Source organism: Penicillium riverlandense, assembly GCF_028828495.1.
Source record: "Penicillium riverlandense strain IBT 135883 chromosome Unknown utg000003l_segment0_segment0, whole genome shotgun sequence".
Taxonomy (NCBI): domain Eukaryota; kingdom Fungi; phylum Ascomycota; class Eurotiomycetes; order Eurotiales; family Aspergillaceae; genus Penicillium; species Penicillium riverlandense.
In genome coordinates, this window is record NW_026643196.1 from 4,175,241 (window position 1) to 4,189,326 (window position 14,086).

The window sequence follows — 14,086 nt, forward strand, 5'->3', positions numbered from 1 at the left end:
CGATAAGATTCACACCTGAGGCATTCACATATCTATACAACTCAACTAGATAGGTTCGACACAACAACATCTCCAAGTTTACAGCTCCACCTGCACAGCCACCATACTCTCCGACATAAATCCCGTCACAAACAGCCACGCTCTCTTCTTGCCATCCTCCGGCTCTATGGGTACCAACACCGCCGCACTCGCCGTACGAAGTCTCGAGCCATCATCTTCAAACAGCATCTTCTTCTCCCATTTCCCATCACCAGCGGGACGGGCATACCAGGTCTGACAAGGATCCTTCGCGTCGGGATCCCTGGAAGTCTTCGGCAGATTGATATGTTGCGAAATGCCCGCGACAAGATATCCGCTCGCATCGTCCGAGTCCGTGCGGTAGGGGTCCGCGTAGTAGCTCGGGTTATCGGTAACAGTGTCAAAGGAGATGGTGCTGTGGATGGACAGGGTGTGATTGCTGTCGTGCTTATTGGCGAGATACAGCTCGCCGCCCACGGCACTCGAAATCACTACTTCTTTCTCGGAGTTGCCGTGTCCGAGCCCGTTATTATTCCACAGACCCGTGTGGGCTACCGAAGCCTGGATACCTGCCGTAGCATCTTTGGATTTAAGATCGTCGATCTGGACGTGGATGATATCCGTCCACTTGGCGGAAGGCCAGAGATCCTCGATGAGCCGCAGCGTTCCCTCGCGGTAGAAGTGGTCGTTGGTCACGTAGAGCGAGTGCGGGCTGTCGGCGATGACATCGTTCGGGGTGCGGATGAGCGGATGTTGGATTGAGCGCACATGCTGCACCTTGTCCGACTCTAGGACATGGTGGAAGAGTTCGATCTGAGAGCGGCCTTTGGGGATATTTTGAGCCTCGGCTGCTTCGGCTTCCTGTTGGTAATACTCCGGGTTGGGAAGATGGTTGACTGCGACGATGTACACGGCATCCGCTTGCTTGGGATCTTGGATCACATCAATACCGTGCGTCACGAAGGGACCCTTGAAGTTGTCAAAGGCCAGACGCTTCGACTTCATTGTCTGCAATTTGTCTTAGGATCTGCTGTCACACTGGGTGTTTTGCACACCTTACCTTCGGATCAATAACATGAATAGACCCCGGTGTCGTCGGCGGCTTCGAAAATTGGCCCAGCGGCGGGAACCAGCCAAACCGCGTCATTTTCGAGTCCTCGCACGCAGCAAAGAGGAGGTTGGCCGGACGGTAGTGGTGTAAATCCTCGCAGTGAATGGTATCCTCGATGGGGATTGGGCCATGTCCTTCTGGAAATAATGTCTGCTGGGGAGTCTGGAAGATGCCTCCAATTCGAATCATATGGGCGATGGGCCCGTACAACATGGCCACTAGGACTGCGACCAGTCCCAGGGTAAACGTGCGGAACATCCCCATGGTGAACGACGACTGAATGCAATGTCCCCGGATGTTCGGGAGAGATACTGAGGGACGGGTTAGGTGGCTGCACAGGACCAAGAGCACCTCTCAACGAAGAAGGGGGAAGAAGAGGAGCGAAAAAAGCCATGACGGCATGACAGACACCTACCTTTTTTTCCGCTTGACACAGCAGCGATCGCCGTGGTTGAGGGCGGGGAGAAAGTGGAGATGCGGGAAATATCCCGAGGCTACACAAAATGGATGAATAATGATACGGAAGTAAAAATGCAAAGGAGCTGCGTTTTGTGAACTATCATCCTAATCGCAGAAGCAAGTGGTGTTTTTGAGGGGTAGTTTTTGTTTTTCCAATGTTAGTAGCGCCTTGCGTAGCTGAAGAATCACTCGAGGCCAAAAAGCACCGTCCGAAAATCCCTTGCAAATTCCCATGTTCCAAATTCATATCGTAAGCTTAGTTCACCGACTGCTTCGCCTCGAGGTACTCCTGGTCGCTGGCATCGAGGACATCGTACTCCTCGTCAGTCAAGAAACCCGTCTCCGTGTCCGCATCGTTCAGGGACAAGCTCTCCATGTCCTCGGACACATCTGCCTCGGAGGGATTGGAGACCGTGGGCGCGGGACCCACCTCAGCGTGGGGGGGAATAGCTTCGTGGGTGCTCGACTCCGGGGACTCCTTGTCCAGCTTGGGGAAGATCATACCGCTATCGCTAGCTTCCGCAGGAGCTTCGGTCTTGACTGGAACCGCCACCGACTCGATCTCCGTAGATTCCTGCACCTGGACATCACACCACAGTCGATGACCGATCGCCATGCCGTTGGGGAGCTTCAGTCGCCAGTACGAGATGACAGTGCCCTCGCGGGAAGGAGTTCGAAGCGTCACAGTAAAGTCGGCACTCTCTCCAGCCTCCAGAGGAGCGGATAACTTGTTGCTCTCCATGGCAGACCGAATCGACTCAACGCTAGACGGATGGGTCGCATCCACGTTGAACATGGTGTCGCCACCGACAAAGCGGACGTCAGTCCCAGCGGGCCATGCGCGAGGGCCGGGATTATGCAGAGTCCAGGTCTGTTCGAATGTTGTGTCCGGAGGCAGCTTCGTGCCATCGGGGATGGTATCCCGGATAAAGTATCCCTGGAATTCTGCCGCAGGATCGGTCCAGGCAACAGACGCACCGTCGGACTCGATCTTCTCGGCCGGCTTGCTGGCTTCCACCTCCACTGGTGCCTTCTCGACTGCTGCTTTCTCGTTGAGGGTCTCCGCTGAAGTACTTTCAGGGACGTAGGTCTGATCACCCAGACTAAAGCCATCATCACCCATGGTGTTCACCGTCACATGTCGGACCGGGGTCTTAAATTTGATGAGGGGGTGAGTGCGGTTGTGCTGGTGGTTTGGAAGAGCTTCACAGTTGGCACAGAAATCGGTGTCATCGCAGACGGCACACTTGTAGCGCGCGCCCTTGATGTAGCTCTGCGCTGGCTTGTTCTTGCACAAGGGGCCATCGCAGAAGATGCCGTAGTGGATCTCGTGGACACGAGGGGGTTCAGCGAGGGCGTCGTAAATGGGGACGAACCGATGATCGGGGTGATTCTGAGAAGCGGACGAGACGCAGTCCTGGCAGTAATCCCAATCAGGGCAGGTCATGCACTTGTGGCGGATGCCGATAATGCGCTGGAATGCAAGTCAATCACTCGAAAACACTTAACGAACTCTAGATATGACATACCTTCTCACAGCCGTCACAGACGGCAGCGTGCTTGAACAGCCGACCAGGAGCGCAACGGGATGTGATCAAATTCTTCAGGCAGAAGTCACGGTCCGATCCAAGCTTGAAAGCGTGCGCAGGATGATGACCGTGCTTGTTCCGCAGGAGACAGCGAAGACACAGATCGTAGTCCTCGCACTGGGTGCAACGAACCATGCTGCGGCCATCGTTCTCTGTCCAAATATTAACCATTGACCAGGCATTATTGCCATTATCTAGAAACTCACCAAGGCAGCATCCATTGCAAATATGCTTATCTTCCTCTTCGACTTCAGGGGCAGACGCAGCGGCCATTTCAGTGACCGGTGCAGCAGTCGCCTCAACGAGCACCTTCTCCGGCTTGCTCTGCTGCACGGGCGACTCGCGCGGAGGAAGTTTCTCCGTCGTACTATTGGTCACAATTCCATCGCTAACGACTCTCTTGATCAGCCAGTGACCATCGCCACGGCAGGACGCTCCGGCATCAACACACTGCGGGCACAGATCATAGTCCCCATTCTCGCAGATGCTACAGTGGTAGTGCTCGCTGACGATGGAACGACCGCAGTTGTTGCAATCAATGCAGAACATGCCGCTAGGGGAGCTGTGAGAGATGACAGGGAAGTTGCGCTTTCCATCATCCATCTCGAAACGACGATAGCAAGGAGGATTGGGAGATGGTTGGCTCGCTTGGTGCGACTGGCGAATAATGCAGTCGGAAGGTGGAACAGATATCGAGGGAAGAATGTCAGGGACAGAGGCTGGGATTGGCGAGCTCAGGACCGTGTCGAGATAGCTGTACCTCGGGGCAGGCTGCGGAGCTGGCTGAGTCTCCTGTGTGGGCTTCGAGGGCTCCTCCTTGGAGGCCGGCTGGGCCGACGACATGGGATCGACAGTAGTTGCCTTGATTCGGAGCTTTGATTTGGCCTTGGCAGCGCGGTAGAGCGATTTGTAGACGACCACGTTGTCGCAATCCAGGCGAATGTATGAACCGGCACTATCGGAATAGCGTTCGAAGATGACGCTGACATCCGCGGGAACGCCAAGCAGCGTGCGGAGCTAAACCAGAATCGTCCGTTAGCTATCAAGCGATAAACCCAACACCCGTCAAATGTATTTCAATGGAAGAATAGAAAAGGACAGGGGTGGTGATGGGCCCTTCCACGAGGAGCCGGGTGGGTTATCGTGATGATAAGAGATGGGGGCCGGAGTTGAGGTCCGGTCGGGGAGCTCGGGTGGAGAACATTATTACCTTCTGGGGGAACACCTGCGGCTTCAGGTCCTTGAGGGGCAGCTTGAAGCGCCGGTTATTCTCATTGCAGAGCACCTTAACGGTCACCAGGTGATCTGAGGACAAAGGCTGGGATGGGGTTAGGGGAGAGGCCATGGTGACGATGAAGAGGTGTGGGTGGGGAGGAAGATGAGAGACGTCAGAGGAGTGGATGACAGAAGTACACTAAGAACAAACTAAGGCAGCAGCCGTAATACTAGAGAAGGGGGAAAGAGAAGAGCGATATGGAAGAAGAGAAGCAGATAAAGGAAGTTGATGAACTCGATCAGATCGAGAGAGAGATGACCAAGACCATGAGCGGAAGAAAGTAGAGAGGGAGAAAGAGGATGGGGTGCAGGCAGGCAGACCAAAAAGCGGAGAGAGCAGCAGACGGTCAGCTGATGGGAAGGCGGTGAGCCGTGGGTGATTAGGTCATGGTGAACTATGGCGTAGGGGCACGGACTATCGAGGTTGTACGGAGAATTACTTTTGTATTTCGTAGCATCACGCTGGGTGGCATGCAGCAGGACTAGGCTCAGGCGCGGAATCTTCAATCCAAGGACAGTCAAAAAAGAAAGGAAAAAAAAAATTGGATCATGCACCGTCACAAAAAAGAAAGAAAGAGGAAAAATATGGTATCGGGGAGAGGCAGACCCAAGGGCCTCGACCCGACACAGGCCAAGGCGAAGATGTGGGGAGGTACGGGAATATGATGAGGGGTAAAGAACGCTCAAATGCATCGGAATCCAGTTCTAACCGGGGGCCAAGCAGTGCAGAATGGAAAAACCAAAAGATTAAACACAAAGGATCGGATGGAGAATAATGAATCGTAGCCCAACGAGGGTGGGACCAGAAGACCAAGAAAAAACATTACTGCGGACCATAGTACACACCTCCGCCACCGGGTGGTTGAGGATAGTAGTACGTCGTACCAGGTGGTGTCATCATGCCGCCCATTCCCACCACACCTCCAGGCCCGGAGCTCGGTGCCCCATACTGCGGGCTCGAGTACATCTGGTTGGCGTCGTAAAAGTAGACTGTGCCGCCAGATTCATGAGCAACGGTTCCCGGCTGCGATGGCTGCTCGCCAGAGGAAGGAGGAACCGCATAGGGCATCGGAGGCTGGCCAGGAGGGAAGGACGGAACGGATGCTCCAGGGCCGACAGGGCCATTATATGCCGGATTATACTCAGATCCCGAGGGCGGATAGAAGGCTGCACCAGGGCCATATGCCGGGGGATAGAAGCCTTGCTGGTAAGTATAGGGCTGGAACGGTTGAGCATGGATCGCGCGTTCGGGAATCTGCGACAAGGGGGTCACGGAAACCTGACTCGGTGGACCACGAGGGACATCAGGGCCCGGACCACGGGCTGGAACAGGAACTTGATGGTGGAATGGCTGCTCCAGCTGAGGACGTGGTGGCTGAAACCCGAAGCTCGCGGGGGTCTCGATGTCTGCCACAGAAACAGCCTTCTGTGGACGAGGTTGATGCATGGGGATTGGAGCAGGTCGGCTTTCACGGTAGGCAGGGTGCGGGAATTGCATAGGAGGCATCACCGGCGGCGGACCAGATGGTCCCGGCGGCATTCCAAGTGGTGGCCGTGGTGGCGGTGGCAGGCGGACCACAGGCTTTCCAGCCTCGGGGGGGGATCATTGCTGGTCGGGAGTAGGCTGAGCCGGCCGGCGAGGGGTAGCCGTCCTGCGATGGGGCCATGCCAAGGGAGGACCGGCGGCTCAGGACGCTCGGTGTGTACACGGTGTTGGCGTAGTAACTTGGGCGTCGTCCGCCGCCGTAGAACCCACCACGACCTCGGCCACGGTAGCCCTGCTGATTTGGCCGCAGCGCCCGGGGGATAAAGATGAATGAACGCTCGACGGACGGGAATATGTACCGGGGAACTTGACCAGGAAGAGAAATCCGCACCGGTTTGTCTCGCCGCAGGGGAGGTCGATGTTGAGGCAAACGGGTGTGTTGCTTTTTAGGCACTGCGGGGAACGGGATGGGTTGGGTCATGCCCGGTAAGAAGATGACGACAGGAACATTCCCCACGAGGGTCGTGCTAGAAAATGACCGATTCGGGGGATCTGATTTCGGCGCGGTAGGAACAGACATAGAAGGGTTCACCGCGGCGGAAGATGCTGGTGGATTTTTGAGTGCAGGGCGTTCAACTCCGGCCACCGTATCGTGGAGGTCATGAGCCCACTGCCCTTCACTAGCTTCGGATCTCGAATTCCTGAGTGATATTAGCAAAGGTCCGTGTTTGCAGAAGGATCTGTACGCACTTCCGAGTATTTCCATCCACAATCAGGCCCACCGGTCGAGACTTGGGTTTGTTCATGGACCGGAAACCAGCATCCGCCGTCCGTTTGTCATGCAGGAAGAAACTGCCTCGCGTGGGGACGAACGCCGGATTCTGGTCCCGTTCCTTGACGTACTTGTCATGCTCTCGGCGCTTCCTTGCAGCAAAAGTCTCCCGTCGGGGTTCGGTTGGGGGAGCAGAGGGTGTTCTGCCGGTCTGGGATTCTTCCTTCGACCGGTCGAACCGGAGCTCGGCCACCTCGCCACTTTGATCAGAGACTTTGAGCCCATTCAACATTGCCTCCGTATCTGAAACCGTTGCCTTGAGCTCTGGCTTTCCCGTCGACGAGCTGGATCGGGCTGGTGGATTCAACCCTCGGCCATTTACCCGACTACCGTTGAGCTTGGGAGGCCTATCATCATCGCTTGCCTCGCTGCCCTCGCCGTCCGCGTCCTCATCACCAGGGCGGCTGCCCACCGAGCCTTCACTTAAGGAGTCATCGTCCAAGTCCCCAGCCAGCGAGCCCTCATCTTCGCCATCATCGTCCCTTCTCTTGCGGCGACTAGCCCCGATGTGGCGGCGAGCGGGAGCCATGAATATCGAAGACAAGGGGGGCACCTAAGAGGGTTGAAGAGGAACTGGCCCTGGGTTGACTTTAGCAGAGGAGGCCAGTCGATCGGGAAGCGTGGCTCAGGCAAGGATCGGCCAGCGGCGAACCAGCAAGGACTCGGCGCACCGATGATAGATCAGAACGGTGGGGGTAGAGAAGGAGAGAAGGGAGATGGAAAGAAAGAAGAAAGGAAAAAACACCTGGAGGACCAAGGCGGTAGAGAAGAGAAGAGCAAGGGGGTGGGAGAGAAGTTGACAAGCAGACAAGATCGAGTCCAGAAGGGCATGACATCGCGAGCGACGTCAGCCCTGATCGGGACTAGCGTAGGCGGTGAGGGATGCCCGATCTTGTATACAGGAAGTATAAAGCACCGCGGGTTGTTTTAGTTGGGTTTAAAGGGCCATGGATGGCCATGAGCAGGTGAATAAGAGTGATAAGTGTCACGGCATTATGATGGGTGGTGTTTGACTCCAAATGCCAATGTATACAAACAGAGTATATATATATTTAGCAGCCATCCGTTACATCTCATCGGATTGAACTGCTTAGTCGAACGAGATCTTTTTGCCCTGGGCCTCCACAATAGCACCACTGAGTCTCTGAACCGTTTCCTCGGAGTATCGAGACTCGTCAAATGGCTTCTTGGCCTTCTTAGTCCGTGGCCGGTCCTCCGAAGCATCTGCACCATCCTCGGTAATTGCATCCTTCTTCTTTCCCTCACCGTCCTTGCCAAATCGTTTCTTGTACCGCGTGGTGGCATCCTCCGCAAACTCCGCCCTTATGCGGCGTCCCATGAGCTGGTTCACCCACACCCTCCGCTGCCGGGGCTTCTTGGATTTCCGTTTCTTGTGCTTTGCAGCGTCAGAGTCACTCGAATCCGACTCTTCTTCCTCTTCCTCGTCTTCCTCCGTAACCAAGGCAAACCCCCTCACCGCCGCTTCAGCAGCAGGCAATTCCTCAAACACCACCCAACCATATCCCTTGCACTTGCCGGTATCCTGAAAAGTCGCCATGTGAACATTGGCCACCGTTCCACACTGGGCAAAATGCTCCTCGAGAACCTCTTTCGTGACGTCGAAAGCCAAATTGCCCACGAAGATTCGTTTCGACGGAGGGTGACCGGACTTGGAGCCCGAGTGTGTGGCATCTCCTTGATCCTGGGTCTTCGCGGGCCGACCCTCGAAGCTTTTGGCATTCTTGATCAGTACGGCACGGCCGGTGAGGAGCTGCTCGCTCAGACCCAGTGCCTCCTGCAGTGCCTTCTGTGTGGAAAAATCGACGTAGGCAAACCCTTTATTTTGCGCCTTTCCATATTTCTCTTGGCCTTTTGGTAGATGGATTCGGGTGATTGTAGTGTCGGAGAAGGAGCAATTGCTGGTGAAAAAATTGCGGAGATCGTCCTTGGTCGTCGAGAATGCCAAATTGCCGATCCAGATCCCGTACTCTGAGCGTTGGTCCTTGGCAGGGGCTGCCTGGGGTTCACTGGTTTCACCAGGCTCATCTTTGCCGGTCTTGGGTTTGTCGGAGGCGTCGGGTCCGTCGGCGGCCTTTTTCTTCGCTTTGCGCAGAGCCTTCTTGGACGGCGGTTCTGGCGCCGAGACATCGATTTCGAGTTCCGGGCCGTCGTGCAGCTTGCGCTTCTTCTGGCTACTGTCGGTGGTTTCCGCCATCTTGACAGTGGTTAAGTGCAGCGTAGAGGGGAGTATGTATGGACAAAAAAAGCAAGCCAGTAAGTACTGCTGGGGAATATTTTTTACGGTAGCCCGGGCGGCCCTTAAGCGCAACCCGTGACTTGGCCGATCACGCCTCGCGCAGGGTTGCGACTTGATTCTCTTCCTTCATCGACTAACTCCCTTTACCCTCTTCTGTCTCGGTCCTTCAGGAGACGCCGATTTTTATATCTCCATATCCATCATGGCACAGGAGGCCAGTGATGCTCGGTCCATGGCGGAGAGCCTCCCAGATGCTCCTCCAGCTGCTACCCCTGCCAAACAGACGGTTAAGTCTTTCAAGTGCGACCTCATCCTCCGATCTCACAAAGGGGAATTGCTGATGCCTGTATCCAGGAAAAAATATGCAAAGCTCAAGGTCAAGTTTGACGCCGCGACACGCGAGAGTGAGACACTCATCCGTGAAGAGCTGCGTATCGAAGACCTGTCGAAGCGCATCCGGGAACAGAACGAGTAAGCCACGCATCATCTCCATCCTTGTTGGTTCTAACCTGACTGATGAATTTTCTTAGTCAATTGCTTGAAGTCTTGCTCGAGTTCAATGACAGCATTCACGTCTCTCCGACTCTGCGATACGACTTGAACATGCCGGATGACACACCCTACCTGCCGACACCCGAACAAGAGATTGCACCCTTGGTCAATGATGCGACTCTTGCCCGGACGGCACTGAAGGAGGCCAAGGCGGCAGTGACCACAGGCACGATCACGCCCAGCGCGTACCGGATGGTCGAAGAAAGCATCAAACGCAACAAATCGTTCGTCCCGGCTTTGCAATACACCACCCTCTCTCAAGTCCCCCACACGGTGCCACCACCAACAGAACTGGGTAAGGGAGCCGACCACGCCATCGAGCGCAGACTCGGATATCTCACACCGGAGCATGAAACCGAGTACTACCTGACTCTGGATGCCAAGCTCGGCGACGAGGCAGCAGCCGCACAGGTCGAACGTATGCCCGATCCACCTACTTTTGCCGAGCGTGAGCGAGATGCGAACAATCGAAACCCGGCGTCGGTCTACAATTGGCTGCGCCGCAATCAGCCTCAAACATTACAAGATAACGAGGCTGCGTCGGAGAAGTCCACATCCCGGCCCTCGAACCAGCGGGCTGCCGCCAAACGGGCTACGGCGCAGGCGCGCAAGGATGAGGATATGGATGAAGATGGGACAGATGCACACCCTACCCCGAAGAACAAACGAAAGCGCGAAGAGGACGCTGGCTATCGGCCCAAGGGTGGCAGCAGTCGTTCGAAGAAGAAGAAAGAAGAGCCCACGTCGACCCCTAAAAGCAATGCTAAAAAGACGTGAGGGCGAGCTTGGGAGCTGTTTCTATCATGTATTACTACCGGCGTTCCTTCCACTGGTTTTGCACTGGGATCCTGATATTGGCATTGTACCGAGGCGTTTTTGTGGGTTCTTGGCCTAGTGACTCGATGGAAGTCGAAATGTGGCTATGTAGACACTTGATCTCAATTGCTGCCTATTAGACTCCTGATAACGAACATCGTCGCACAATCATTGATCTAGAGAAACCCAATTGGGAAGTGGATTGGTCACGTGATCGAGACCAGAAAGTCCCGATAAATTATTGCTCTCGACTGTCTTCTCCAACACTCCCACGACACCATGGCCATTACAATTCTACCCCCAGTGGTCGAGGACCTCGGCCCCCGCCCGCCCTATCACGCCGAGTCGGATGACTCAATGTCGGCGGACTCAGATGAGGATGTCGACATGACCGGCACCGGCTCGCGACCTCACAAGCGACCACGCCTAGGAGGCAAGATTGGGACGGGGATTGTCACACCGGGTGAAGTCGTCACAGATGATCCGCAATGGATGAGGTGGGTGCTCATTTTGGCTCTTCAGCGGGACTGCCAGAAGGATCCCCCAGATGAAGCTAACCAACTACTTTGCAGAGGTCATGGCACATATATCAATCCGCTCTCAACATCCATTATTGCTACAGTAGCAGGCACAGTCCACAAAACCAACAAGCTTCTTTCTGTACACCCCCTGCGCGCCCGCTACACGCCCGAGATCGGCGATTTGGTCGTGGGACGCATTGTCGAGGTCCAGTCGCGGCGGTGGAAAGTGGATGTGGCCGCACCGTTGCTGGCGCAGCTCCCTCTTTCCGCCATCAATTTACCCGGTGGGATCCTGCGGCGTCGGACGAGCGCGGACGAGCTTCAGATCCGGAGTTTTTTCAGCGAGGGAGATCTCGTGGTTGCAGAAGTGCAGAGTGTGCACCAGGACGGGTCGGCCTCTTTACATACCCGATCTCTGAAGTACGGGAAACTTCGGAATGGCGTTTTTCTCGCAGTGGCGGGCACGGGAGGAAGCGGCGCATCCAGCTCCAACGTCAAAGGCGGAGTTGGATCTGGGTCTTCCGGGGCAGGCGCCAATCCTGGGGGTGCGGGAGGTGTGGTACGGTCACGGCGACAAGTGTGGACGGCGGAAACGGCCAACGGCGGCGGCGAGGTGGATATTATTCTCGGGGTGAACGGGTACATTTGGATCTCAAAGCATACCGACGGGGCGGCGGCTGCGTCGTCGACTACGGAGAATGTCTCGATTACGCGCATGGAAGAGATGGTGTCCAGCTCGATCTACTCCAGTCAAAACGACGAGATTGCGCCGCAGACCCGCCGGGAAATCGCGCGGTTGGCGCAGTGCATCCAGGTGCTGGTGCAGGGTGGGGTGCGCGTGGACGAGGACACCGTCATGGGCGCCTACGATGCTAGTCTGCAGGTGGATCTTGAAGTTGGGGATGATGGAGAGGACGAGGATGATCGCCAAGAAGGCCGTGAGTACTTGGAAGGGAGCAAAGCGCGGCGGATTCTCGAACTGGAGGTACAGCGGCGATAGATGAGCCAATGAAGGCATGCCCTAAACGACCTATGTAATCGAATAACTGGACCCCGCAGTAGCGGTCAACATTTCACATAATGATGATTATTATTCCTGTCCACATGGATGCTGCCTCGCTCCGACCATGGGGCTCGTTCTCCGATCGGGTCAAGTCGCTGCGTTGGTTGGGCACTTTCCCTTACTAAGATCAGGGTGCAGCTCCTCCAGCTTTTCTTCTCTTATTCTTCTTCCTCTTCTCTTCCACCATCTCTCCTGCTACCATTCACCCCCATGCTGCTCCCGAATCATTATGTTCATTTCGTCTCTCTGGATTCTTCGATTACGCCTCACCATCTTCCCATTCCAATAGGATAGCCGTCTTATCTAGTACTACCTTATCGTCTACCTCGACCTCTTTCTTACCCGTCCTCTCTCGAGGCAGAGCCGAGGCAACAGACTTTCTTTTATCTCATTTACCCTTTGAAACACCTTTATATCTCTCTCTCAAATATGCCTGACCTCCGGCGCCAAATCTTCGAGAGCGGCAAGACTGTCTCGCGCAAAGCAGCCTCCCGTGAAGCATCGCGCAATAATTCTCGCAGCAACTCGAAGCAGACCTCGCGCGATACCTCGCGCAACGCAAGCAGAGCTGCATCTGACGAGGAGGACTCGGGCTTCCTTTCCGACGACACCGCTATGAGGTAAGATCTTTTATTTCTTTTTTCACATTCCTAGCTATCTTCATCCTCGGTCTCAGTCCCACTTCGTGGCGGGATGATGTCACCGGGGATAAATTCTTGAACCTTTGACCACAAGCTGACTCGAAGTGTGTGCACAGCATCGGCTCCTTGGACGATGAAAATCCCGAGCAGGATAATGACGACTGGCCCCAGGAGCTGGGCGATCGCATCCAGGAGATCCTCGATCGCAAGCGCAGCAGTGTGCAGGGCCGCGAAGAAGCCCTGACGGCCTTCTGCCGTCTGACCAAGTACCATCATGCCGAAGAAGAAACTCGGGCCTATACCGGGGACTTGTTGAGTGCGTTTACAAGGAGTGTGCGCTCAGAGACTAGCACGCGCGAAACGATCCAGGCGCTGCGTGCGATCGAACTGCTGGCCATCACGGCGTTGGATGACACCATCTATGAAAATATGGAGCCGCAGCTCACGCGCACCATCCGTGACTCATCTTCCACCTCCATCAAGGCAGCGGCTATTCATTGCCTGGGTGCGTGCACCGTCTTCGGAGGCGCGGGCGAAGATGGCATCTTGGAGCAGATGACTTTCCTCCTTGACATCGTGGCTTCGGACGGACAGTCCATCGGTGCTACAGACGACGCCACCAGTGTCATTGCTGCACTCCAGGTGTGGGGATTCCTGGTCACCGAAATCGATGACTTTGAAAGCGAGAGCGAGGAGGCGGCTCAGATCTTCATCGACCAGCTCGAAAGCGGCGACTCGGGCGTGCAAATCGCCGCCGGCGAAAATATCGCGCTTCTTTACGAAAAGAGCTACACCCCGCAAGAAGACGACGAGGACTCCGACAGCGACAACTCAGGCGATGACAGCGACGAACACCACCTGATGAACTCCTCAGGCCCGAAGCTGCTGAAGCGCTACAACGCATACCACAACACCCCCGAACTAGAACGCCAGCTCCAATCCCTCGCAACTATCCACACCAAGCGGATCAGCAAACGCGACAAAAAATCCCTGCACAGCAACTTCGCCTCGATTCTTACCACGGTCGAAAATCCGCGCCGCGGGCCGCGCTACAACATGGCCATCGACCAGGACACAAACCGGCACTACGGCCACACGTTGACGGTCAAGATCGGCCGGCATGGGATCATGAGCATCGACCGCTGGTGGAAGTGGGTGCGGCTGTCTGCGCTGCGCCGGATCTTGCAGGGCGGCTTCGCCGAGCACTATTTCCAGGGGAATCGGGCCGTGCTGGATAATCTGCCCGTCATGATGCGCATGTCTGACCAAGGATCGGGAGGATCGACGGATCGGCAGGGTGCAAGAAAGGCTGCGAAGATGCGGAACTCGAAACGGTGGACTGCGCACCACTCGGACGAGGACTAGATGGAAGGAAAGCGATGGGATACAAAATGCGGATTTGCGAATATGGAATGATTTTCCCAGCACAGAAGGAAGAGAAAATATCACCAGGTATACGGCCTGAA

At 55.6% G+C, this 14,086-nt stretch overlaps 7 protein-coding genes across 7 annotated transcripts; 3 read left to right on the forward strand and 4 right to left on the reverse strand.

The window, feature by feature from the left end:
* Window positions 1–78: 78 nt before the first annotated feature.
* On the reverse strand, window positions 79–1,393 carry N7474_005301 (serum paraoxonase/arylesterase family protein; the record flags this gene model as incomplete). The annotated part of the gene is made up of 2 exons (XM_057196716.1): window positions 79–1,026; window positions 1,079–1,393. The coding sequence occupies 2 exons, from the start codon at window positions 1,391–1,393 to the stop codon at window positions 79–81; spliced, it is 1,263 nt and encodes a 420-aa protein (XP_057054112.1).
* Window positions 1,394–1,844: 451 nt separating this feature from the next.
* On the reverse strand, window positions 1,845–4,522 carry N7474_005302 (ZZ type zinc finger domain protein; the record flags this gene model as incomplete). The annotated part of the gene is made up of 4 exons (XM_057196717.1): window positions 1,845–3,062; window positions 3,118–3,329; window positions 3,384–4,194; window positions 4,388–4,522. 4 exons carry the CDS (start codon window positions 4,520–4,522, stop codon window positions 1,845–1,847), a joined length of 2,376 nt encoding a protein of 791 aa, XP_057054113.1.
* Window positions 4,523–5,275: 753 nt separating this feature from the next.
* On the reverse strand, window positions 5,276–7,299 carry N7474_005303 (uncharacterized protein; the record flags this gene model as incomplete). The annotated part of the gene is made up of 3 exons (XM_057196718.1): window positions 5,276–5,918; window positions 5,974–6,639; window positions 6,689–7,299. The coding sequence occupies 3 exons, from the start codon at window positions 7,297–7,299 to the stop codon at window positions 5,276–5,278; spliced, it is 1,920 nt and encodes a 639-aa protein (XP_057054114.1).
* A 561-nt stretch (window positions 7,300–7,860) lies between these two features.
* On the reverse strand, window positions 7,861–8,985 carry N7474_005304 (putative RNA binding protein Rnp24; the record flags this gene model as incomplete). The annotated part of the gene is made up of 1 exon (XM_057196719.1): window positions 7,861–8,985. The coding sequence occupies one exon, from the start codon at window positions 8,983–8,985 to the stop codon at window positions 7,861–7,863; it is 1,125 nt and encodes a 374-aa protein (XP_057054115.1).
* Window positions 8,986–9,229: 244 nt separating this feature from the next.
* N7474_005305 (uncharacterized protein) lies at window positions 9,230–10,356 on the forward strand (the record flags this gene model as incomplete). Its single annotated transcript, XM_057196720.1, has 2 exons — window positions 9,230–9,498; window positions 9,558–10,356. The coding sequence occupies 2 exons, from the start codon at window positions 9,230–9,232 to the stop codon at window positions 10,354–10,356; spliced, it is 1,068 nt and encodes a 355-aa protein (XP_057054116.1).
* Window positions 10,357–10,674: 318 nt separating this feature from the next.
* Window positions 10,675–11,916, forward strand: N7474_005306 (exosome non-catalytic core subunit RRP4; the record flags this gene model as incomplete). The annotated part of the gene is made up of 1 exon (XM_057196721.1): window positions 10,675–11,916. The coding sequence occupies one exon, from the start codon at window positions 10,675–10,677 to the stop codon at window positions 11,914–11,916; it is 1,242 nt and encodes a 413-aa protein (XP_057054117.1).
* A 492-nt stretch (window positions 11,917–12,408) lies between these two features.
* Window positions 12,409–13,985, forward strand: N7474_005307 (IFRD domain-containing protein; the record flags this gene model as incomplete). Its single annotated transcript, XM_057196722.1, has 2 exons — window positions 12,409–12,599; window positions 12,737–13,985. The coding sequence occupies 2 exons, from the start codon at window positions 12,409–12,411 to the stop codon at window positions 13,983–13,985; spliced, it is 1,440 nt and encodes a 479-aa protein (XP_057054118.1).
* Window positions 13,986–14,086: the final 101 nt, after the last annotated feature.